The sequence below is a fragment of the Aquila chrysaetos genome, chromosome 21, assembly GCF_900496995.4.
Source record: "Aquila chrysaetos chrysaetos chromosome 21, bAquChr1.4, whole genome shotgun sequence".
NCBI lineage: Eukaryota > Metazoa > Chordata > Aves > Accipitriformes > Accipitridae > Aquila > Aquila chrysaetos.
Window position 1 is genome coordinate 2,440,574 of NC_044024.1, and position 26,239 is coordinate 2,466,812.

The 26,239-nt window shown below is 42.1% G+C and overlaps 2 protein-coding genes and 1 long non-coding RNA gene across 6 annotated transcripts in view; 2 read left to right on the forward strand and 1 right to left on the reverse strand.

Annotated features, from left to right (window-relative positions):
- Nucleotides 1-15,878, forward strand: part of SH3BGRL (SH3 domain binding glutamate rich protein like) — a 36,630-nt gene extending 20,752 nt beyond the window's left edge. Inside the window, exons 2-4 of the mRNA XM_029996701.2 lie at nt 5,265-5,450; nt 8,739-8,819; nt 13,019-15,878. Coding sequence (XP_029852561.1) covers nt 5,265-5,450; nt 8,739-8,819; nt 13,019-13,051 — 300 coding nt within the window. The 3' untranslated portion in view covers nt 13,052-15,878. The remainder of the gene's footprint in view (nt 1-5,264; nt 5,451-8,738; nt 8,820-13,018) is intronic.
- A 2,204-nt stretch (nt 15,879-18,082) lies between these two features.
- LOC115333582 lies at nt 18,083-19,011 on the reverse strand. The gene is made up of 2 exons (XR_003920851.2): nt 18,903-19,011; nt 18,083-18,417 (listed from the first exon to the last, which is right to left on the reverse strand). It is a non-coding gene; the product is annotated as an uncharacterized LOC115333582 (long non-coding RNA).
- A 100-nt stretch (nt 19,012-19,111) lies between these two features.
- On the forward strand, nt 19,112-25,364 carry LOC115333579 (TLR adapter interacting with SLC15A4 on the lysosome-like). 4 transcript variants are annotated; one of them, XM_029996696.2, is made up of 4 exons: nt 19,112-19,631; nt 20,260-20,409; nt 21,593-21,695; nt 23,648-25,364. In XM_029996696.2, exon 4 carries the CDS (start codon nt 23,695-23,697, stop codon nt 24,619-24,621), a length of 927 nt encoding a protein of 308 aa, XP_029852556.1. In that variant the 5' UTR covers nt 19,112-19,631; nt 20,260-20,409; nt 21,593-21,695; nt 23,648-23,694; the 3' UTR covers nt 24,622-25,364. The 4 variants fall into 4 exon arrangements, with proteins under 4 accessions (XP_029852556.1, XP_029852555.1, XP_029852558.1 ...); XM_029996695.2 differs by lacking the exon at nt 20,260-20,409; XM_029996698.2 differs by lacking the exon at nt 20,260-20,409 and having other exon boundaries at nt 19,112-19,442.
- Nucleotides 25,365-26,239: the final 875 nt, after the last annotated feature.

A 26,239-nucleotide genomic window follows, 5' to 3' on the forward strand; every position in this document is an offset into this window, starting at 1 on the left:
GGAACGGCCCATGCCGAGTGCTAGGACAGCAGAGCTGCCACCTTGTTGTTATCATGGGGAAGTTTGTTGTGTGATCAAAACAGCAGTGCTCAAACTGTAAACTTACTTTGGGTACTAGTGGTCCATAAATAGATTTCCAAACATGTCTATTGTCCAACAAGGAATTTATTTATACACTGAAAAAGTAACAAGACTTAAAAAGCCCCCTCTTTGCCAGCAGTGCAAATTAGGCTGTTCTGTTGTATGTGTATGCCTGTGTATACCAAATAAGATAGAAACTTCTTTGAAGTTCATTTCAATAAAGCATTTAAAACAACTGTTTCCTTGCAGCAGGGTAGTGCTAAGAGAGGCTGGTTGTTGGACAGCCAGTTTACAGTCCCGACCGGAGCTGGGGATGGAGTATTGCCTGCTTGCTGGGCCAAGGTCCTGTAGCACCGCCCCTGCCTCCTTTCTGTTTGTTATCGTTTTTTTTTTTTTTTTTTTTTTCCCCAATGAGTAAAGATTTGGAGGAGAAAAAAAATACTGAGTCTGAAATGTTGCAGCATTTTCTGGAAAGTTTTCTGCCCACTTTGGGGTTAAAGCTCCATTTTTGATGGACTGCAATTTGTTGGAAAACGTCACCTGTCTCTACTCTTGGCAGCTTTGATGTGGTTTCTCTTGCACTACTGACATCATCCACTGATGCGAGTTAGATCTTAGAACAGTAAATTTAACTTCTGATGTGTATTCAAGTGAGGGACAATATTTGTTCATAATCCTAAACTACTGAATTTCATAATATTACTCTGCACGTGCTCTGTTGAAAGCTTAATATTTCATGACTGGCTTGTAACTGGAAAGGAAGAGAATCTTGATACACAAGGATATCTTTAAAAAAGTCTGTTGGAAGCATCAGCTTCTAATGTTGCTTGCGCGGATTTTGTACGCAGAAGATTACAGCTTGGTGGTGAGACTTTGCTTAACCACCAATAACTTGCCATAAACCTATTTCTGTCTCTGGAACAGACATTGAAACCCAAAACTAAGTGAACATAGATTCATTTGGTTACATGTTTCCTTTCAAGATTATCTTAGGAACGTCAGCAACAAGTATAATGTTTCCACTCACCTGAGTAATTTTAGATGTTTTTACCACAAGAATGCCCTGAGAAGAATGAGTCAGTGTGTTCAGGCTGAGAAACCAGGTGTGTTTTTCTGGGTATTGGGGGTAAAGGCATCTTTGGACAAAACTGGCTTTCACAGGGACATTATTTCCCCAAGCAGGGCAGCAGTGAGCTCCAGCAGAATGTGGCCCATCCTCTTGGCAGTACTGACTTCTGCTGCTCCCCACCCCAACCCTTCTCCTTCCATCCCTCCGTCTCCATGCCACCTCTACCCCTGGGATTTTCCCCCGTCTCCATCCATTTTGCTCATTCCCATCTGCTCCTGCCCGCAGCCTCTTTCCTTCCTCACAGTTGTCTCCCCATCCCTGTCTGTGATTTCTCTGTCGTTCTTGTGCTTTTGTGTCTATCCATGAGTCCTTCTGCCTCTCCAGTGCTGGTCCCTCAGCCTCAGGACCCTGCCTTAGCAGCGTTACTCTTGGCTCCCCAGCTCCTGTGCTGGCTGTGTGCACATTCCCTGCTCTCCGCTGGCGCTCTCTGGCCTGCAAAATGTGTCAGGAGCACTCAGTATAAACAAGGATTTTTGTGTTTGCAAACTGCAGTTAGCTGCAGCTAACAGGCCAAAATAGCTTTAGACATGACAGTTGTTTGTGTAGGATGAGGTGCAGTATCTGGAAAGGCGCTGGCTGGTGTCCATGCCTGGTTAGGCAACTGGGAGAGGTTTTTTTGGGAAGCGAGTGCTGCATGTTGACAGGCGCATCCTGAAGAAAGGCTCCTTGCTCCTTCCCAAACATGGACAGCAGGAACCACCTTCCAGGCTCTTGTCCTGAGGAGAGCGTGTGCCCTTTTGAGTAAGACAAAATACCCTGAAGCAGCAGCAGGCGTCTCTTGCTCTATTTTAGGCACTTCCCTCCCAGTGGTATTCCAGTGCCTGAGATTAATAGAAGTTTTCTAAATAAAATCCCATAAAATAATACTATCTGGCAGCTCGGTGTCTGTTCTCCACAGTGGTTGGTGCCATGTTTCTCTGGAGCATTTAATGCTCTTGTGTAAGTGCTTGTCACCGTGGTCAGAAGACTTGTTGAGGAGCTGGGAGGAAGACATTGCCTCTTAATCTTCCAACTTGTTTTTTTTCTTTGGCCAGAAAACTAGGGTTTCAGACTAATAGTACTCATGCATCAACACCAGCTCCTTGCTTTTCTTTACAGTTCTTTAGAGAATTCCCTCCTTTGACCACAGACGGACTGAGAGCAGCGCAGAGACCAAACTGCCGTGCTTGCCTTTCACATGGTGCCTTTTCTAGCAGAATAAATAAATTTCCAGCTTTGCTAGTTCTTCATAAAGAAGCAGAGAGGGTTGCCTGCTGTGATAGCCCTTCAGAGCTGTGGTTGTGAACTTGGGATCCGGTTGTGCTACCTGTAGCTGAAAAAACAACGCAGAGACTGTCCTTGCTCCAGTAAGCTGGAAGAATGAGCGAAAATAGAGCAAAACAGGCAACGTGGCAGTGTACAGTGAGGTGTTTTGCATACATATGTCTAAGAGGAAAACTCTGTTTAAGTTCATCACTATGAAATAATGGCAACATAGGGTAGCCAGAGGCATTTTCTTCATGTTGAAGAAGCATCTTAATGGCTGAGATAGTCCAGCCCTGTCAGACTGGGTGCTGCATGAAAGGACTGGATATGCAGAGCCTGTCTGTGAAGGGGTTGCACTGTGAGACTGAGCTGAGATGCTGTGAGGAATGTGAGGATATGTCTATGGCTAGGAGGCAATCTAATAGTAAAAATTATTTAAAAAATAAAGAGACTTCTCAGGACATCAAAATGCTAATTACTGTCAAACTCGGAGCTCTTGTTTTACATGGCAGAGTATATAGTTTAATAGATTGGGTAAAAACTTGGTTTTCTTTTTTTTCTTAAAAATTCTGGGACATCTCAAAGTGTGTTCTCACACAGCAGCAGATATTGGACAAGTTAAGGACTGTGACTAATGAAAACTAGCTGGATCTGTAATTTACTAGTGGTGGGAAATGGTTAATTAAAACATAAGCTCTTCAGGGGAAAAAAAAATTCCATTTATTCCTAGGTCAGTATGTTGCCTTAGATACTGACCACTGGTAGAAGAGTTTACAATTACAAAGACCTTTCCCTTATTTTAGTCTTATGGAATAGTTCATGAAGGAAGTGCTTGCCCTTTTTTTTTTTTTTTCCTGAGCTGTATGGCACTGTGGAGAAAAACTTCCCCTGACTGCTCCCTCCTGCTGTGGCCCCTGTTATTAAAGGCAAGCAAAGAAATCTCTTACCGGTGGATTCGAGTCTGTTGAGGAATGTTTTTCTATACAGCCTGTAACATGAATTATTTCCTTGGGGTGGTATTAACTTGTCCATTTTTATTTATTTTTAGCCATGATGAAAATCAGCTAATGCCCAGCAATATTATTCTGTTTAAGGGTACAGTACTCGCTAATCGAGTTCAGCAGCTCCTCTGCTGACATGTTAGGAGGAATTACATTGGCTCTTGCAGCCCTGGGGCAGGCGGCTTCCCTGCTGAAGCTGGAAGCACGTTTTTCCTCCATCGGGAGAGCCAGGTTGGTCCCTTTGCAGTACACTGGACTAGATGCAGAGGGAGATCAATCTATCCATTTTCTTTTAAAAACAAACCACCCCACCCAAGATGTAGTTTAACCTGGACTGGTTCCCTGTCGTAGATTGTCACACAGCCAGCAGCGATGGCTCCAGAGGAGCTGCTAAAGAACGAGTCGACGGATGCTTAAAGACTGCCAAGGCATGGCTGTCTCCTCTCTGGAGACGCCGGGCTCTGCTCTCCCAAACTCCACCCTTCCAGGCACCACTTCTCCTACACCGAGACCTCGCACCCTGCCTCCAGCTGCCGGTCCGGCTCCGTGCCCCGTGGGCGCGGGGCTGTGCGTGCCAGGGGTGCCGGCACCGTATTTGGCTCTCGGCTGGCTGTGCCCTGACCTCGGCGCTGCTCGCCGGGAGCTGCCTGTTTTCCCTTCACCGTATATGGAGAGGCTGCTCGGGGAAGCTGGTGGCTGACCTGAATTAGAAGCAGCGCAACATCTGTATGAAGCGCCGCTTTTGTTGCACTGAGCTAATTAGGTTAGAGCCAGGCCTTGGACTGGTTTTGTAGTGAAGGGAGTGTTTTGAAGAGAACAAATTTCCCATTAAATCCCATTTTTTTTATTGTTTGCCAGGATGCGTGTGGTTATAATTTCCTTTATGGTGGTAAAGTCATGCAGAGGAAGAACAGAGCATAAGCAGAACATCTCTGTATCAGGAAGTCAATAATTCATATATGACAGTAATAAAAACCACCTTTCCTGTAAAAAGCCAGCACAGTCTTTGCCGCACGGATCCTGCTTTTCACTTGGGTGCTGTGCGAGTACACAGAGGACAGGCTGCATCAGGTGTGGGATCTCATCCAGCCTGTGCAGTCAGCCCCATGAGACTTCTCCTTAAGTTGAGCAAGGATGGGGGATGCAGGGTCACAGCTCTCCAGAGACCATACCTGCCGCCTCTGAAACCCAGAACATAGCAGAAGAGGTTTTCTTTTTGTCCAAAGAAACATGAGCAAAAATTGCTTTGGGATCTTACTGTTAATGATGACTCATCAAGATCTCTGTTGGGAATTCCATGCAGTGAGGTGCACAGCCTACATGAGGAGGACAAAAACCTGGACTCTGAGAAGGGTGGGTTTAACCTCTGCTTCCAGGGGCATGGAGGAAGCAGGTTGTACCTCAAATGTCCCTCCAGCAAACTTCACTGCACCTGAAAAAACAACATTCCCCTGAGTTAATTGTAAAACCCAGCCAACACAGCCTCTGCGAGGGCACTGCTCGCACCTTTGCTTTTGGTTGGAGACCTTTAAGGTTCACAACACTCACATGTATATAGGGACAGTGTCTTTAGGCTTCAGCCTGTTGAATTATGTAGGAGCCAAGTCAAGGCTCAGATATGACTCTTTAGAAGATGCTTTTTTATTCTAAGAATTTTCTTACCACTTCCATTTTCAACCTGTTTTGCACCCTCTTGTTTTGGCATTGAACCCTGGAATTGCATAATCCGCAGCAGAAAAAATGGTTTGACTGATTTTGTTTGCTTTCTCTCCCCCCCCCCCCCCCCCCCCCCCCCTCTTTTGTGACAGATTAAAAAGCAGCAGCAAGATGTGTTAGGTTTCTTGGAAGCCAACAAAATTGAATTTGAGGAAAAGGATATCGCCGCCAATGAGGAGAATCGGAAATGGATGCGCGAGAATGTCCCTGAAGACAGCCGGCCAGCAAGCGGGAACCCCCTGCCACCCCGGCTCTTCAACGACAGCCGGTACCTCGGGGTAAGGAATGGCTCCAGGTCTCCATTGCTTCTCATCCCAGTCCTCTTACTCTCTGCCATAGTCTGTGCTTCCCTGTTGTATTAAGCAGGGAAGGACTTGGGCAGCTGTATGTTTAAGCATGCAAACTGTGAAGGGCGTGGAAGGTGTTAGACATTTACCCCTCTTCTTGGGCTTTTAATAGTAGTTGACTCTTGAATATTCCAGTTCCATTATAGAGAAGAGATTAAAATTTGGACCTCCTGATTCCCAGATCATTGTGCTACTTGAATAAGCCTACCACCACCTTGCAGTGTATATATATATATTTTTTTTTTTTTCCCCCTGTGGGTTTTTTCCCCTCTTATGGCTCTGAAAATTTACAGGGTTTTTTAATTCTCATATTCACCACGATTGTGAACTAACACTTCACAGAAATCTGGCACCGTTGCACCAACCTTATGTTCTATAGCAAGTTCAGAGAGCTGAGCTGTTCTATGCGGGGTTTGCCAATAAGTGTGGAGCCCAGATAGCTCTGTAGTCTGTTCATCTTCCAAAACAAGTGCTTATATGAAGTGATGTCTGCCATGATCATAAATCAGTTTTCTGATCCTTCTTGGGATCGGTTTTTGTGTACTGCTTGCAAAATGAAGGCTGTTGCGGTCCGCTTACTCCAATGCCTTGAATAGATGAAAACTCATGTTGCAAATACCATTCCTACTTGTAATTATTTTAATGCTTGACCAAAAGTAAGTTGCCCTGCAGCACTTCTACTCAGCAGGCCATGCTTGAATGATTATTAGATTAACTGTTAATTTTATTTTTAAAACTTAGTATCTTCTGAAAAAAGCTCACAGTATGCATTCCTCTGGTGCTGTGTGTTGGTTTCGAAGTCGTTTTGCAGTTTGGTTCTGACCTGCGAAGTCTGTAAGCCAGAACCTGCCAGTTCTGGACCTTTGCAAGGCGATTCTGTGGCTACTGAAAGAATCATTCTCAATGTGCCAGGAATTTTTCTTCCTCGTAATAAAAGCAGAACTTGAAACAATATCCACAGTGAGCTAATGTACCACTTGGCTCTCAAAATGTTACTGACTGTGGTTGTGATGTGGAAAAAGGTTGGTTTGGGGAGACAAATGTAATGATCAGTAGTTGTGTGCAGCTGAAAGCTGAGAAAGGGCTAGTCACAGAGTTGAAAATCTCTGTTCAGTTACCTGTCTTTAAAAACAAACAAACAAACAAAAGAGGCAAATATTTCTGTACCAGTAGGAAGTGCAGTTGCAACAGTATCCCCTTTCTCCCTTGGTGTACCAAGGTTTAAGGATGCAAGCTGATCACTGTGCAGTTGTCCTTTACCAGTGAAATGTTGCCAAATTTCTGCTGCATTGCTGCAGCTGTGCAGCAAAACAGGGCTTTACTATGCAGTGGTCTGGGACAGGAAGAGAAAAAGCTGTATGCGCTTAGGTCTGGATGCTTGCGTATCAGAGATGCTTCTAATGTATCCCCAACTGCAACCCACAACGGTTCTGAATACGGTAATTTTGGGGAGAGCGATATAGATGCTTCAGACCAATTCTTGCTATGGGTTTATTTCATCCCCAAAGTTTTGGTTGATGTCACTTTGAACTTTTGAAGTTCAGTCAATTTGTGTAGCTGCATTCAAGTTACTACCGTTTAGCTTTCAGGAAGGTAAAAGTTAATTCTATGCCCACACACTTGAACCTCTTTATGTCTTTATCTGATTCATCTCAAGCATGAACTTCCCTGTTTGTTTCATCTGATGCAGCATAACTGGCAGAGGAATGAGCAAATTGACTTTTATTGGTCTGTGCACAGCAGAAAGGCTGTAACTGTAGATGCTGTGCAAGTTGGCATGAACCCTGCTCTTTAGTCACAGGCATTCCTTTCCTGGTAGATGCTATGAAGCAGACTGCCAGACTATGCACTAGCAAGATAAACAACCCCTTTGTTATCAAGCAGTCCCAGTATTGTCAACAGAAGGGGTTCAGGGAGGATTTAACGTAATCATACACATTTTTATCAAACTAGCACCCAAATGCTGCATGTACAGATCGAACAATAATTTGACATCCGTGATCTCTAGGCAGTTTTATCCTCTGTTCCCTGTACTTTCTTCTGTTCCAGCTGCAACAGCCTCTTCTTAGAGCTGCCCCTGCTCTGAAGATGCTGCTATTTTCAAACAGCATTGGCTATTTCTTAGGCTTTCGCCTGCCAGACAGACAGACATGCGAAGCAGCATGCCCTTAATGGCAGCTCTCTCCCTGACTTCAGCCCAAGACTGAGCCTGCTCTGAGCTGCTGCCTTGCCTTGGGTTTCTCAGCCAGGACTCCTGCATCAAAACATTCCCCAGAAAAGCTGGAAGAAGCTGGTACTGTTGCTTCAGTTAAAAAGGGAGAGAAGGAAAGTCGTAGGACAGATATGTGCTGAGTTTGGAAATCGGAGTGAGGGAAGTATGTGGTAACTCGGACAATGGTGGACTTGCACAAACCTGGGTCATTTGGACAGTGTTTGGCAACTGCTGTTGCTGAGACACACTGTGGGCTTTTTGCTTGCTCTTTCCTAACTTAGCAGACAACTAAGCTGTGTTGTTTGTACTCTGTACAGCACTGCATTCTGCCTCAAATACAAAAAAGGGCAGAGAAGGAAGCATTGGTATTTCTTTTATTATTTCATTGTTTTTACCTTAATTGTCCTGGGAAGTGGCTGTATGCATACTTAGAGCAACTGTAGTGCACTATGAGTACAACGAACAGTGTCACCTGATTTCCTTCATTTGTGTAGACTAATCATTAATGGGAAACATGATGGGAAAAGGTGTACTCTCAGTTTACAGGTTTAAATTTAACTTTTAACAGGTTTAAGAGTTATGTCCGTAGTTGCACGGTTGCCGTTACTAATCAGTAATTAGCAATGACAGCTGGGGATATCAGTGTTTCAGATGACAAGGTATGGGCTCAGCCCGCTCCTGCAGGAGGGACGTCCATGCCAGACCAGTGACAACAACTACCTTGCTATGGAGGCTGTCCCTCTGGGAAAGGCAGAAGCACCTCACAGCAGCATCTTGTTGCTACAGATACTGAAATTCCCAGCTTGTCGTTTTTCAGACAGTACAGTTTATATGGTATTAGTGCTATTGATAAATATCTAAGGTGACACTCTGAATTTTGCATTCGGCCACAGGAAGCAGTTTGCTTGGTGAGGGTTGGGTAACACACCAGATGGAGCTGTGATTATTTCAGAAAATTCATACTTCTTGCTTTTGTTTCCAACCCCTCCCTGACTCCCACGGTGAAGGACTATGAAGCTTTCTTTGAAGCGCGAGAGAACAATGCGGTATATGCATTTTTAGGCTTGACTGCGCCACCTGGTTCAAAGGTAGGTGTGCACATTTCTTACAGTAAACCACAACCTGTATTTTACACCTTGTTCTTCTCTGTTCATAGTAGGATGTTTTTTGTGTTCTGTGGTTGCTCCAGTCAATCTACCTGCTGGTCTGATACTCAGTCTCCAGAGACTAACTTTCAGGCTTCAACATCACAGCAACACACTGTTGTTACGTGCTGGTTTATTTGGAGGATGCTGTGTTCCCCGGAGACATCTGCCTCCCCCTCCTTCTACCCAAAAAACTCAGTGTTTGGTACAGATACTCTTTCGGTATCCTCACTGCAGAGCCACAGTGCTCTTTTTGAAGTTAATGGAAAAACTTTTGTTGCTTCGGAAAGAAGAGCTGGGTCAAGTTCTTCACTAGTAATAATTGCCTCTTACCATTGGATATTTTTTTTTTTATCGTACACTCTGGGAACAAATGAAAGAGTAGTTAATAGTTGCACTGAAGAATGCACAAGAAATCTAGGTGAAAATAATTGTCACAAACCCAAAGAATTATTTCAATTCAGTGAAAAAACTTAATTCATGTGAAATTTTGATAAGATTTTTGTACTAGAAAATACCTTGAAACCAGAGTTATGTTTTTGAAATAATATGGTCTTGCTTCAGAGTAATTTTTTCCTCCAGCTTGTTATCTGAAGCTTTGTTTTCCTTTGCCAATTACAAACTGGGTTGCTGCTTTGCGGATGCAATGGGCTGGAATTCTCCTTTTGATTTTGATAGGATAGGACAAGCCTGCTTTATATGTTTCACTTGACAGCAGCAGGATCCTCCAGGTCACTTCCAGCTTTCTTGTTCCAGGGGATAAACACGATGGTTCCTTTCAACTTTATTCATGTAAGAGTTGAAAGTCATGCTGTGCATGTCACTAAGACACCTAATTTTAAAGGTGGATGATGATCCATCAGTAGTGAGCATTACAAGTTGTGGGTCAGACGGAAGCAGTTTTGGGAGCCAAACTAATTTCTAGCAGTAGCTCCACTAATGTGAATGGTGCAGTGAGGAAAAACTCTGCCTCGTACAGAGAGTTGCAGAGAGCAAAACCTGTGATATGTGCCCCAGCATCATGTGTCACTGGCGTCAGAAGGCCAGCTGCACACGGTGCGATAGTCAAGTAAATCTTATTGAAGTTTCTTGGAACATCTGCACAGCACTGTACAAAAGAGTATGCAGGATGGAGCCAAGAAGTGAGAAAGCAGCCCTGACACCACGGGATGCAGAAAAACCCGTGCGTTTCCCCTTGCAGCCGAGATCTGGGAAGCGCAATGGTACTGGAGAGCAGTTGCTGCCGTAATGAATCAGGTCATCTGTCTCTATAACGTTTATGAACATCGCTGCTTACTTAACCTGCCAGGTTGCAGAAGCAGTCTGCATGGCTGTTAGTTGCTCTGATTCTGTCCTAAGGGATGCTCTGATTCCGTCCTCACCTAAGGAAAAGGTGAGTTTTAAAAAGGAGAAATATAATGCAGTTGTACTGCTGAATTTTTATATTGCTTGCTACAGCTTGGGGAGATGCGTTTGAGCTGATGAAGATAACCTTTGCATAAGTGACCTTGTACTCAGTGCATTCTGCTGGTGGTCTGACTTTTGGTATCTGTCTCACAATTACATGATGTCAAATCAAGCTGATTGCCTGCTGCTGAGGAGGAGAAACTGATTTGTAGATGCTGAAATTGGCATTTACAGCATAGCTGCATGCAGCTTGGATATAATACTGTAGCTAATGACATTGCCTCTGCGTATGTTGCTACATAAGATGGAAGGAGTCTGGGATCAACCTGTGTGCGATTGCAAGAGAGGACCTTGACAGCAAACCTCCAGTAAATGTCATTATGACAGATGTGGAAAGTTAGTTTACTCTGAACACAAAGGTCCGATATTAATGCTAAACAAGAAGGGCTCAGAAGTGACCATGGGAAATGCAAGTAACTATTTACTGAGCCCTGGTGCTTTGGGCACTGAGAATACAATTGGACCTACAAACTCTGGGAAAGGTTGGCATTCAATTTATCTTAAATATCCCTACTTCAAGCAATATGGGTGAGTTTCAAAGGGAGAGGATTTTGTGAGTTAAAGGCTGTGATTAATTATTTAGGGACTGAGAGCATGCTGAGTGAGGGGCCTTGAGGGAGAAATAAGGAAAAGTATGAAAGAGGGATAGTGCCAAATCTGAAAAGCTGAGCCTTTCCCAGGTAACTTGCAGGACCATGCCCAAGGAAATGGAGTTTGACCTTCGAGAAATAGGTTAGCATGTTCTCTGAGTTACTTGGACCCACTTTCCTGGGGATGAGAGAAATACCAGGAATCCTCTCCAGCTTACCACTGCCTGTTTTGAAGAGAAATACTTTGTCTTGCATTTTCTGGAAGGAAAAAAAAAGCTAGATGTCACTTCTGTAGTGCCCACGACTGGTTAATGGAGTTGTTACAATGCCAAGGGAACCATCTCCTCTTTCTTACTGGTCAAAGAACCGCTTGTCCTTTAGAGAATATCGAACGACCTTGTTTTTTCCAGGCTTTGTAGTTCTTTTTAATCTTTCCTTCATTCTTCACCTGCCTTTTCTGCCATGAATGGATAGGATGCCCTCGCACGAGCAGCGTGACTGCACGGTGACGTGCCGGCTCTGCTCTTTGACCCGTGACGTGCAGCCAGAGGAGCAGAGCGCGGGCCGGGAGCAGGGCAGACCTGAGCCAGCAGTCCAAGCGAGGCTGTTCCCACGCCCCTGAGTTAAAAGGCAGCACGATGCTAGGCGCTTGGGCAGATAGCCAGGAAAACCAGAGTGATCCACCATGTCTAAGATAAGGGAGATATGCGTGGTACTTCCTGCCCTGCAGGCTAGGGTCACCCACTGTGTCCCCTCTTTTACAAGTCTTACAGGCTTCTCAGAAATTCCCTTCTTAGTCCTTCCTCCTCTTGTTTTTTATTTGTTTAGCATACTGACTCATGTTAACAATGATACTGTTGAGTCTGTTATCTTCAGTATTTCTCTGCAGTCACAAAAGCAAACAACTCCATTACATAAAAATTGAGTTGAGCAGATGTCGAACTTTTCCCTTTAAAATAAACCATGCCGTCCACCCTGAAGGGCTGCAGTGAGAGCACTGTGCCTCTGTTCATCTTCTTGTAGGCCATGTTGCTGCTAGCAGGTAATTAAATTCATCTTCAGTCAAAAGTACACTTGTAGAAACCATCTTCAGAAAAAAATTCCTTTTGCATTTCTTCTATTGTCATTCTGTTCCCATTTGTGACCACCTTACAAAGGCTGAAAGAAGACTGAAAAATGCAGGCTATTGTTTTTCAGTGTTCCTTCTGAAACATACTGAGAATTGTTAGAGGTTAGCTGGTATGTCTGCTGAACTGCTTTAGCTGTTCCTTCACCTCAGAAGGTTCATAGGAATGTTTTCGTGTAGCCGAAGGTCCCTCGAAGAGGTGTGGGTTGGGAGCCCTGGGCGTGGAGAGCGGGTCGCCCAGGGAGCACGTCCCCGCTGACTCACTTCCCCTCCCGCAGCGGGGAGCTGGGATTACTCAGCAGTGCCGGTGCCAGGACAGACCTGCTGCCAGCCCCAGGACGGAGCTCACGTATGGGTCTTGCGCTGGAGCAGCTCCGAGCTGTGTCTGACTAAAGACTCGCAGGCTGCCCCGATCACCCTTCGGGAAGGCAAAAGCTAAATGCTGGCTTTTCGTCCTTTGGTAGGGTTTAGTTCAGAAAGTAAATTGCGTCTCTGCTGAGACCTCTCTTGTTTTCCTCCCCCCCCCCCCCTTTTTTTTGGATGTGGAGACGTTCATTAATTAAGAATTCCTTTTCCATTTAACCATAGTTCTTCAAATAATCTTTGCTCTCTAAATAGTTCTTGTGTCCTAACATGAAATGAGAGATAACTCATTATATCTGATCTTCTTTGGTTTTAAACTTCCGTGGTCAAAACTGGCTGTGGACACAGGTTGGAATATTCCTGCAGGTACTACCTGAGCTAGCTTAGAATTGGAGTTAAAGCCAGCACTGTATGGGACTTGTTTTATAATGTTGTCGTAGGCAGCAGGGACTCTTTTCTTGAGTTGGGTTCAGTGCTGCTCACTTCTTAATCACGTACTGCTGCAGTTTCTGTTGTGTCATCTGCTAACACAGGTATGTGTAAGTTGTCACCTTTCATAAGGTACTAATATGTGTAATTCTTTTCTGCTATTTCAGGAAGCTGAAGCACTGGCAAAGCAGCAAGCATGAATTTCAACTGCCTTAAATGTTCTGTAAAGGGAATTTCCACAGCTTTTTATAAAATAATACAATTGTCTCTGCTTCAAGAAATATAGATGTGATTTCTAACATTTGATTGGTGCTTGCAGCATTCACCATACATAATACAAATTTGAACACAAGATGAAAATGTGAACATAAAGGTAGAGCACACAGAGCATATTATTGCAAAGTTGGAAGCATAGGAAACTGAAGCAATTGGACATGAATGATTTTCACATAGTTTAAACTGTCTTGGCAATTCGTCCATTTTGTGTAAATCTCAAGAAACTATTTTAGTACTAATAATACAGATGGGGTTATACCTAGAGATCCAACTATTTAAAATATGGAAAACAAGCAACAGCATCTAAAACCTTATCAGATACTAACTTTAGTGCCTGAGTTGCCTCAAAAATGTTACTGAATTACACAGTAATTTTTCAGTGTCTTTTCTGGTTTCAGATGAAATTGTAGGTGGTATCGTGTAGTATAGCCATTGTAGTAACTTTTGAAAGTTGTGTTTGTTCTTTTGTAGAATGGTTATTTAAGATTTGTATTGTAACACACTGTACAGATGATAAGAAAAAATAATAATGCCATGTATTTCTCATTTAAGTGATCCATGTGGGCTCTTTTGACAAAGAAAAAGGGATTTGGGCAATAGACAGCCTTTCCATTGGCAAGTTAATCACACAGCTGCCTAAGCATGACGCGATTACATGTCTGCGTGCAAGATTCAGTGCACCTCAGCGACGTATGCGCTAATTCCCAGGCAATGTTGCAAATAAGCCAAAATGGCCAGAAATGGCATTTCCTTACCTGTGTAAGGGTGAAAGCCTTTAATGTATTTCTCTACAAAAATACCAGTTCACACTGCTTATAGCATTAGGCATCTTACTGCATGTTCAAGTAGTCATTAGATTCATATAGTATTTTTTCAAACGAGGAAATAAATGTTTGAATAGCAAGAACTATTGTAATTAAGCAAGACTTTTTTTTTTTTAGGGTTTAAAACCTTTTTTTCCATTGTTATTGCTATATCATGAAGCTATTACAGGAATTGCAAATCTATTAAAGTGGCTTGTATTGGTGAAATTACCATGTGCAATATTAACCTGTCTGTTCTCCCAGTGCTCATGAGATAGTCTGTATTTCTTGGCCATGTTCGGCAAAAATACAAATAATTACAAGTGCCCTGAAGGATAAGAAACAGGTTTACAAAGTGTGTGGGTAATTTAAAATGCATTTTGCACCACATAATGTACTTATTCCCCAAAAGCATCGAAAGACAGTAAGAAAGATAATTAGTCCTTGCTGTAGTTAGAGGATCATTTTAATAGCTCTGCACACACACATTTTGATTTTCTTTGCTTTATGAAGACAGAGAAGCAGGTGGTACAGATCAGCAAAAGGCTGCAGCATATCATCGCCATGCGGTTATTTTACACTGATGCTGTAAAATGTATGCAGTGCTTTCTAAATACTTTCTGAAAAGGATTACAGTTCCTAGTTTTGAAGCCTGGAATGAGGAACAGGCTAAAAGTAAAAACTTACGTTTACAAAAATGTTCTGAAGTGCAGTAATTAAATACTTCCCTTACCAACGTTTCTTTGGGGCTTTTTTTCTGTTCACTACAACTGATGGTTTTGTCAACATCCGTTAAAAGAGAAATGCAGCTAGTTGCTTTGGTTGGAGAGCAGCTCTGCTTCTAGACAGCTCATGATGAAACCTCCACAGATGTCCGAGTGAGCAGGATCTGGCATGGAGCCAAGTTGGTTAAAATGACATTGAATTCATGTTTTATCTTTTCTAATTTGGGAGCCTGGGAGTCAGTTTGAAGCTTGTGCTTACAAAAGCAAGCACAGTATCAAAAGGCATAGGGATAGATTAATGTTGCCTTACCTTCAAGATTAACACACGCATTTGTGCTTTTTCATTAACAGGCTGTATCAGTAATTGCTGAAATTTTGTGAAACTTATTTTTAAGATCTTTTGGGGATGGAAGTTAGGTTACGTTTTAAATCCAGTGTCTGATGTTTGTTGTTCACTATGATTTCATCTTTCTGAACAGAGGTGATTTTTCTTTCTTAATATTGGCATAATCTTTCCCTGTGTCTAAACTAGTGGTTAAGTTTTGAGGAAGTATGTAAGAATACTAAGTGAAGTCTTGCAAAGAAAGTGGAATTTGACACACAAGCCACTATACTCACGCCAATTTGCTGTGTTTCCTGTGTAAGGAAAGTACGGTGTAAGTTCTGTGAATTACAGTCATTATTTTGGAGAAGCCGTAATTGAAAGTTGCTGCCAAATTCTGTCGGTTCAGCGACCCAAAACATTCTGAAACGAGGTCAATCTCTGTTTCTGATGGTCAAGAAAATTGCCAAGTTTAAGAAAGCAAAGTCACTTCCCTCGTCTGGTCCCCTACCCTTGCCATATGGTAGCGTTCAAACTGTATCAGCATTCCTAAGCAAGCTCTGTTGAGACAGACTGAATTATTTCTTTGTCCAGGGAACAAGGCACCAACACAAACTGAAAAATACCGAAAATATCTCTTTGTTGTGGGACTGTGTGTAAAACTTGCATTCATTTTGATGCAGATATCTTGCATGAATTTAGGAGTGCTAGGAATCTGTTGCCTATATGCTGTTTTTCTCTTTCCCATACCTGTGTTAGGCTAATGATGGGTGCAAGAACTGAATTTGTTAATTTCTTTATTCTTTTTTTCCTATGTAGAAGGCAGGCATTGAGGACTTAACCTGTATATTAACTATTCCTGTATCATTCCAATAAAATTGTTTTAGAATGCTTTCTCACACGATTGACTTGTTTGCATGTTTTGTTCACGGCTTGAAGTGGTCCCGTAAGTTGAAAGAAGTGGAGTTTTCAAATGAAAATACTGCTCTGTGAAAGTACAGGATCTGTACAACAAAGTGAACGTAACGTATCCGCTGCTGCTGCATGTGAAGTCTGTTGGGTTGGATCTCACCTGTTGCAACTAATGGGTTTTAATTACTTAGGATACACCTACCCAAAACAGTCTTTGGAGGTTTTGGGGGTTTTAGGAGAGCACTGAATACGCTTCCTAATTAACCTGCTTTCCCACTCTTTCCCCAAGGCAGTTACAAATCGGAAGCGGACAGGGCAGATCAGCTTCACCCCATGCCTGTAGAGCTTGCCAAACAGTCGCAGTTGCTTTTTTTGCAATGTGTAATTAATTAGCTGTGTGCTGCTCACAGCAGGGGAACTATGTTATTTAATATTTGTGTTGCCAGAGGGCGGTGTAGGATAAATTTTTAAACTAAAACTATTCACTTTTACCTTCTCTATTTGCCTGGTAGACCCAGCAGGTACATTCTTTTAAGCTTTACATGCTGAAGTTTTGCACCACCTAGATGATCTTCTGTAGAGCTACAGAAGATGCATTCTCAGCCCCTAAACTGCAGTAGGATTTCCCCAAATCCCAGACTTCAATTCACATCCTCTGAAGGAAACCAGTAACTTAATTCTTTAAAGAGTGGTTTGTGAGAAGGCTGCTTGCTTGCCATTTATAGGATCAGCTTGTTTTCTGTCTGAACAACTAATGCACAACGGAGAACCATCAGTTACATCGATGTCTTTTAATGGTGTTTATTGCTTGTCTCTCACACTTACTTGCCCTTTTTTTAGTGTCTTAAAAATAGTCCATAATGTAAGATAGGGAAAAGGGCTTTTGATGCTATTTCTAAATTACAGTGAATCTCATTTACTTTCCCTGTATATACATTTCACTTGTATAACCCAGAAAAATCTCTGGTTTTCTTGTTTGTTCATAAGAAGTCTTAAAAAACCAAATTGTTATTCATTAATATAAAGCTCAATACAAATAGTTTTCAAAAATGTGTTTAAAAAACCAACTGCATGTGTGCATATAATGTTTACTTAACTTGCTATTTCAGGTTACAGTGGTGTGCACTGTAATAATAAAACTTTTCTACCAATTAATGTCAGATTTTATTCATTTCTCATTTAACATTCTTAATCTGTATGTCATGGAAAATTCTGTAAAGTCTGATGATATCATTCAGCTTGTGTTGCACATATTTGAAATACCAGAAATGTCTTGCAATACAAATTTGAGCTGTGCATGGTGGAGATAGGTGCCTGCTAGTCCCTTACTGAAGGGTCTTCATTCAGAGTCAGTTCAGGTTAATTCCACAAAGACAAAGCCCAGAATAGGTTAACTTGAGGTACAGTTGCAGTCAGCAGAAGTAGGTGAGTAAATGAATGGCTCCTGAGCAGCTCCATTACTGCTAAGAGACTGTGTATGTGTGTCTATGTATACACTGTATATAAAGATCTGTTCTGCATCTTGGTTTTCTTTTTTTTTTTTTAACCTGAGAAAAAGGTATTAGCTAGTCCTGTGCCCTCAGGCCCACAACTTGAGAAATGCAAGAAATAAGACTTACCAAGAACAACGTAATTAAGTTTTTGTCTAGATTCAGACTCATCAGTAACCTATGTTAAGAACTTTATCAGACCCTTTCTCTCCTGTATTTTCCCCATTATGGTAAGATAATTTTAATAGCCAATTTAAAAAGAAACTGAGACAACTCATTACCTGGGAACAAGCCATTAAGCTTTCCTGGCTTGGTGTTTTCCTCTTTTGCCAGTCTTGCTTTTTTGGGGTTTTTTGGTGATGTAAATACAAGAGTTGGAAAGCGTGTATGATAATGCCTAGAGAGAGGCATTCTGTGATCACATTTCCCCATCTCATGCCCAGCCTCCGATCTTGAGCTGATTCAAGGTGTAAGGGGAAAATGAAGGCCTTTACTTATTGCTCATTATCCACATAGCCCACTGCAGATCAGTGAAGCCCATCTGAATAGATCAGGTAGCACTACCTAAATAAAATAATCCCACTCTACAAAAAAATAATTACCACGTAGTTATCTTTTAGTGAGTTCCCACACAAGCATTCTGTGATTTGTCCATATTATGTGATCTTGGTAGAATGTTTTAGATTGAAGAGTTCATTATTAATAATTTTGAAACGTTTATTATTAACAATTTTTAACTGTATTGGTAAACTTTTGGAAGAACTTTGGGAAATGCAAAAGGATTCTGAAAGTAAACTTAAGGTGAAGTAGAAATCACCGTCTTACTACAGGAGGTGAGCACTGTGTCGCAGTAAGTACTGAGTACTCCGAGTGTTCCAGTATGCAAAATACATATATTTAGTGTGTTGCATTTGTGAAGTATCAAAATTGGTCCTATATACAGTAATTCCTTCTCTCACAGGTTTGTCTATTGAAGACACCTTCAGGAACTTGGGAGACTTCTTCATTTTCAGTTGCTTGGAATAACATCTCAAAATCCTTAAAAAAAAAAAAAAACAAACCAGGCACCACCATTAATACAATCACACCTGCAGTATAGTTCCCATCTGACTTTAATTCCTTTTTGAGCCCTTTCCCAGCACGTAGGGCAAGTTATTTTTCGCTTGTGCAAACAGAACTTGATCGGATACACGGTTCCTAACCACGAACGCGGCACTAAATCCAAATTAACTTTCGCCCACGGACGGTAAACCCCGGCAACGACACGCACCGCGGCTCCCAGCCCGGTTCGGTCCCTCTTCCCTCCGCCGAAGCCCGGTGTAAGGACAAGGCGGGGAGCGGGATGGGGCAGGGTCCGGGCCCCGCGGCTCTGCCCTTCCTCCGCCGTCCCCACCGACTACCGGGGGCCGCCCGCCTCCTCCGGCCCTCGCTCACCGAGTAACTCCTCCCGCAGCCCGTTAACGGCCTGCCTCTGCCCCGCCTGCCGGCCGAGGGGCCGGCGCCTCGCCCCCACCCCCGCTTACCTGCCCGGGCCCGCTCACGCCGGTGCAACCGACCGTAATGGCGCCCACCTCCCCCTCAGCGGCCGCCGCCTCGTGCCGTTGCCGCGGCAACCAACCGCCACACAGCGACCGAGGCGAGCCTGCCCCGCCTTCCCCATTGGGCGTTCCTCTTGTCAGTCAGCGTGAAGGCCCGCCCTCTGCGGGCTGAAGGGGACCGCCGAGCGGCCTCGCCCTGCCTGAGGCGAGCCCGCCGCACCGCCGCCCGGCCCCGCCGCCAGCGAACCGCGGCCCGAGCCCTCCGAGTCTTCTCCCCTTCTCTCCCCTTCTCTCCCCTTCTCCCCTCAGCGCTGGGGTTTCGTCCCCGGGCGCTTGAGCCTGCTGCAATGGTCCCGCCCGGCAGCTCCGGGCTCGGAGGCCTGCTCCGGGTGTCCGCTCGGGGCTGCGGGGTGAGCTCTCCTCCCATCCGGCCTCAGCCGTTGCCTTTGCTCCCCCGTGACCTCCCCGTGCCTCCTGTCCGCCGCTTCTTTAGGTTTAAAAAGTATTTCGGCCTACCCAGATAACGTGAGTGCCTGCCCGCTGCAGAGAGAGCCGGGTGGGCCTGTGCCCCCCCGGTCAGTGGGGGCCGTGGTCGGGAGGCGGGCGCTGTCGGGGGCGGGTTTGGGTTTTGTATTTTGTTAAATCGGTCAGAAGAGGCGTCACCGAAGAGCTGGAGCGTCCGATCGGGTGAAGGAGGAGCTGTTGTGCGAGAAGGTATTTGAAAACTCAGGGAAGTTGGGGTTGTTGAAATGAGGTACTGCTGGTTTAAATGGAAGACAGGAGACTTGCAACAGCTGTGCTTGAAAAAAAAACCCCAAACGGCCAGCGTAGTCAGTTTCTATAGCACGTTTATATGCACGTAAAATACATAGTCTGGGCTGAAATAAGGGACTTTGTTTATATGCTGCTGTAGTTCATGTGATATCATAATTGTGTATGGTAACACATACCATACTTATTTACCTTTTTCCATATAGGAATGGTACAGTCAAATTTATTTTTCTTTGTTTATACATTTTGCTTTAAGTTTAGCCTCGGGATTCAGACAAGTATGCTTGTCTTGCTGACTGTTTCTTCTGACTGCGGTCTCTTTTAAGCTTCTGAAATAACTTTGATTCTATCTTGTTCTGATTTTATTTTTGTAAGTATAAGGGTTTTTTTGTAAGATCTTATCGGTAGAAATATATAAATTTCCTTGGATATTGCTGCATTTGACACCTGAGTACAACTGAAATGAAAGGTGACTTGTTTTTAATCACTCAAGACTAATTACCTAACTTGATTTCTTCCTTTCTCTCTGTTACTTTTGTGTTTTGCTGAAACTGTCGCACAAAAAATACAGCTGCAGCTGGCACTAATTACAAGCTCCGTGAAGGAGGCAAGGTTTAAAACTACATGGAATTTGAACCACCCTGTTTCCTGCCCTCCAAGACTGGGGGCACGAGTACTCTGTTGAAGTCACAACCACATCTACCATGCAGAAATTAGTCATGTAAGATGATTAAAATAAAGTAATTTTAAACAGCGTTTAAATATCAAATTACTTTTATGTACAATCAGTGGGAATAAAAATGGCTTTCATTCTGCTTCCATAAAAACTGAAGTCTTTTGTGAAATACAGGTGAAAAGGAGGGAATAGGAATAATTTTAAAGGGAATCCATTGGACCTTTATGGTCATAGTTACTTCAAACCTTACATTAATTCAATTCTAAGGCACATCATTATTTTACTGCCAAAACATGTTCTATGACGGGTTGCAATCAATATGTTGCTGTAATGTTATCTTTACACTCTAGTTTTATTTTACATTTGTGTCTCGCTCCTATCATTACACTAAACAGTGTCTTTTTAAGATCTTTTGTCCAGTACTTTGATGAGATTCAACTTCTGGGATTTGTTTGTGGTTTTTTTTTTTATCTGATGAGAAAAAGGAAATTTAGAAAAGGCATGAATAGAAAACTCTTCAAATTGTTCGTGGACTGGATCTAGTGCTGGGGGAAGTGCTGTGGCTCAGTGCATGAGCTCGGTTTCAGCTGGAGCGAGAAGGATATGCTAAAAACACCATGGGGGCACCTCTGATGTGCCATTGAAACAGAGGTAATTTTTGAGCCCAGAGAAAGTGGCTTTGGTCAGTGAGCGACATGATTGTCCACAGCTGTCTGATGGCTACTGCTTTCAGAGAGGCAGATTCTCATATTTGTGTTTTATAGACAAATGACGTTTCATCAAAATCTTGATGAAATGGAATTGTCAACTTCTTCACCATCAGAAGGTCACGAGACTACAAATTTAGCTGTTTGTTTCAAAAGGGGAAATGCTGTAAATAACATCGCCTCTGTAAGTCCGGTGGATGATAGAACAAAACTGAACTTCTGTAGATGGAAGTGTTTGGTGGAATTCAGTTTCAAGTTTGAACAGCCTGGTGAGGTACAGGCACTCTGATCCTTTAGTAGCCTTCGTTGTTTTTAAATGATGTGTTGTGGCAGTTAGCAACTCGTCAGCATTGCACCACAGTCAGAAACATCTCGATTAAATTTTTTTTTTTAACATCCTCTTTTAGAGCTACTGTCGCTTTGTATTCAAAAACTGCGCACTTTTCCAGTGGGATCACTTCTGTTTTAGGAGGAGAAAATGGGGAACTAACTCATATGTTCGTCATTTTTTTTCCACACAGACAGTAGTGAAGAAAGAGTATGTAAGAATCTATTCTCTTCCACCAGCTGTAGTAGGAGAGTTCTGGGCTATGTGATTATCTGCCTCTTACCAGACTAGGATCGGTAAGTCTGGGCTTTTTGTGCTTTTTTTTTTTTTTTCCTTATGCTTTTTTCCAGAATCCAGGCACCATTTACTTTATTTGAAAGAGAGCAATTTTGCTAAGATTACTGTATTTTAGCTCTACATTAGCACTATGAGCATTTTCAAAGCAATACAGCAACATTTTTTAGCACATAAGGATCTGGGTACCTGTGTCCTGTTTTTCAGAAGCAAATGAGGCATGCAGCATTCCAAATTCCATTGACGTTCAGCAAGATTTAGACTGCCAAGTACTCTTGCCTCTTTTGAAAATGGCACTTGGTTTCCCAAGTCCCTTAAGTGCTTAAGAAAATGTTGTCCTGCTTTTTGCATATGTAAATGATTCTGTAGATAAAGTAAACAGTTATGCTAATGTAACCAGGAGAAGGCATGGTGTACTGCCTTTCTTGTCTGCTTTGGTCTCACTTGCAGGCATATGGCAATTCCAGTGTTACCTTCAGCTTCAGGGGGAGAACAGTGCCATTCAAGCTAAAAAAAGAACCCTGAAAAAATAAAAAGCAAACGGTTATACTGTAGCAGTGTGTATATTTAGGTGGGAAGTCAAAAATTTCCATCTCTCAAGTAACTGGAGTTTTAGAATAGCTTTCTGGAAGAGTAGTGGGATTAGAAAAAGTGACCCAGAGTATTAAGTTTCATTGTAGAACAAGTAAGTGAGAGTATATGGTTTGGTTGCTGATAGAAGCAAATGAGTAGAGTGAAGAGGATCTTTCTGGTTATATATCAAATATTGTATTAAATTTGCAGCGGTTTCATTGGTGTGGATAGCTATCTAGTGACTTGCACGGCATTACTACTGATGTAAATTGCCAGCACTGTGAAAAGTATTGAGCCTTAATTGTCCATGATATAAGTAGAATTTTTGGTGTATTTCAAACGGCATGACAGTATGTCATGTTCTTTGGGAGACTTGCTATGTGCTCTTCAGTAAAATGGCCTCATCCTTTGCCTCTCACCACTATTTCAAACCATGAGCACACTAGAGGTGTGTGAAGGTACTTGAATTAGGCAGAGATTAAAAAGACATTTGAAGAACAGAGGGGTTTTCTTGTGTTCATCTTTCCCGGTCCTCCATAAGAGGAGTGGTGATGATCTTTTCCTTAGTGAGTTTAGGTCAGACTCTGCTCTAAATGGAAAGCTTCCCATTGATTTTAACAGTAGGTGAATTGAAAAGGAATGATAATGCATCATTAAATGATGTACATTATTTTGAGACACGTTGGATAGCTTTTAATTTTTCATGTGTATTTAGTAAAACTGTGGAGCTTATAGGTACAGAAACATACCATTCATCACTTCACTATTGGGGAAGACATTAACTACTTGTATCTTTTAAAATCATCATTAAGAGGGACTCTAAAAATATTTTAATTTGTGAACTGCATTTTGGGATGCAAAAGAAGATACTACTTGAAGAACTACCAGCATCTTTTGAAGCATCTTGGCACCTCATAGGAGGGCTCAGGCCAATTCAGAATCAACCTCTAAGTCTGAATTTGATCTTGATTTCCTTTTTATGTCACCTTTTTACCTCTTAGAAATTGTTGTCTTTCAGTGGAAAATGTTGATTTGCAACTGATGGTAGTGATATAGACAAGTAAATAATTTTGCTGATTTTTACGGCTCGTAAGTATGATCTATCTCAACTAGCCACAATGCAGAAGAGATACCTAGGAACAGAAGTGATATCACAGATGAAGAACCTGGTTAATGCCCTTCCTGTATCTCCAGAGTGATTTTTGTTGACATGTAGAGGTTAAAATTGTAGAAAAGCATGCAGTTTGCTGTTTACTAAAAATAAATATTCTAGAGAAAAAAATCGCAGTCTTTATGAAAAGTCCATTGTTCATTTATTATTATTGTTCCTCTTTGTCCAAATAAGTTTGAGGGACTCTGCCTCTCTTTCTTTCACTCACAGGACTACATGGAACTCTGGTAATTAGACTGTTACTCACACTTGTCATCATGTTGGCAGAAGGCATCTTAACTAGACTCGTATATAAAGAAAGCTGTCATCAAGATAAGCCTCGCAAATCTCCTGCGTCCAAAAAGGATAAAGAGGGAATCTGGAGACAGAAACTTGTAGACAACCCAAAAATCAAAGGCTTTGCTGATGGATACGAGAAGCAGGATGAGATCTCTGCTAGAAGTAGCAAAATGGAACATGGGAGCGGTCCTCAATGGAGATCCATAAAAGAGGTACCTGCAAAAGATCAGAAAACACTTGTTAAAGGAACCGTATCACCAGCTTTACATATCCCCAAAAGAGAACAAAATACTGAACAGATGGACTTGTATAGATCCTGGTCATGCAACAGCATTTATCAAAACTACCCTGACTTGCATATCGGGGGAGACCGTGTGGGGGACCATATGTGTGATTCAGGTTGTGTTTTGGACCATGTGTGTGATGAACTTCCCGATGGCCCTGTTTTACTGTCCATAGATATTCCTCTAGGTCAGTTCCCTCTATGTGAGCATCCTGAAAAGCCAAGTATAAAGTCCCTGTCTGGAGATGAAGCTGGAGAAAGGAGTAGTATCATGCTCTGTGCGGAGCCGCTTTCAAACTCTGTGCTCAACAAGTACATGGAAACAAAAGTGGCAGAGTTTTATAAACAGTTTTTTGAAGAAAATTTGACCAGGTGTGGTTCTGTAACAAACCTCCTCACTTGCAGTTTGATAAGGAATAACCTGAATCAGATAAGCTTTCAGGTATCACAGGAGCAGAATATAGAAACATCAAAAGCCAGAGAAGTGCTCTTGCAGTCTTTAGCTTTGTTTAGTTTGCACAACACTACCAATAGAAATAGCTCTGAATTTAGTACTCCAAACTTACAGATCTCAAACCCAGCATGCATGAAAAAGAGCTGCAGGATGCAGTTTACATCATGACTGATCTATTTAGCTGAAGAGATGAATATGATTCGGATACAAATATTTCACTCTAAGGATTAGGTAGGGAAATGAAAACATTTACACACTACAGACTTTTTCAAATAAATATTTTAAAGCTTAAACCATACTTTGTCTTTGTTAGTGGAGGAAGTAAAGGTTATTGTTTTCTTTTTTTCTAATACAGAATTTGAAATTAATTTCTCTGTGAAATACTAGTCAACCGTATTTTTGCAATGTATATGTCCTTCTAAGACTTTGGCTGTATGAGTAATTGTAGTCACGTACCATTGGATTTACTCCTGCAAGAAAAATCAGTCAAGATGTGTGCTGGTAAAACTTTGCTCTAAGAGACTGATCCAGCCAGCCAGTAAGTAAAAGAGTCAAATTGTCTTTGATGGACTTTGGGCTATATAGTTGAAACCTGAGTTTTGGAAATTCACATTCAAATTTTGCTCCTGCAAAGCTTGATCACAGTGGCTGAAAGAATATTTCTTTGGTTTGGAAATCTTGTCAGCAGATGGAGGTGTTCAGGACTCTGGATTGTTTTATAAATTATCATACATAGGAAATACATTGACATGGTACATGAATGAAGATGCTAATATTATTGCCTGTGTATGTTTGTACTGCATAGGTGGAATATGTGACAATGAAAATTAGGTGAAATAGTTGATGAAGGTTGTAAAAGTATTTAGTTTTCTGTAAAAAATAATAAATCCTTACCTTTTTGATGAAATCCACTCAGCTTTCTGTCAGTATGTTATTTTATGTACCATTTGCATTTTTGGTAAACGGACTCTGCCTTTATTTCCTTGGAAATGAAGCACCTGCAACCTTGGTAAGCTAAGATGACTGCCACGCTCCTGAAAAGGTAGTGCAGGCTTTCTTCATCTTTGGAAATTTAAATGCAGATTTTGATACAGAAATTTCATTACTTAGCTTCCAAACCCATTTTCTTCCTTTTCCATTACTACTTCTTAGTAAGTATTTCAACTGGAAATTAATCACTGTGTTGCCATTGTAAAATGATAAATGAATTGGACTGTTACCTTGTCTGCAGAAGTTTTCTTCTAGTAAGGAAGCCTCTTTACTTGCATGATGACAGAGTATGGTCTGACACAGCTGTAGTTCTGGGTTTGCAATTGTGAAACCTGAATCCAAAATCTAGCAACAAACTGTATTTATACAATTGTAAGATTTGTAATGCACACTCATGTACTCGTTAAATCATTTTATCCAGTTCCTGATGTCACTCAATGCATAGGGATGGGATGAGTTATAAAGCAGAGCTTCTCAGTGAAACTTCCTATGAAACAACTAACATAAACCAAAACCTTCTCTGAGACACATCTCTCAAACTCTGATGCATAATGTGCATTTTTTAAGTCTTTGTCAACCCTGTAAGAGAATGTGAAGGATCTTGTGATCTCTAGGTAGTAATACATCAAATGCGTACATATTTGTGTTTGTAAATCAAGGCCCTTGACATCTTATCAGTCCTTTGAAGAGTTGTTTGTTGGGTCTCATTGGGGTTTTTTGCCTTTTTTTTTTTTTTTGGTTTAAATCCAGTGTCTTTAGTTGTTGGGCTTTTTTAAAAATCACCTTTGAGCTGGCA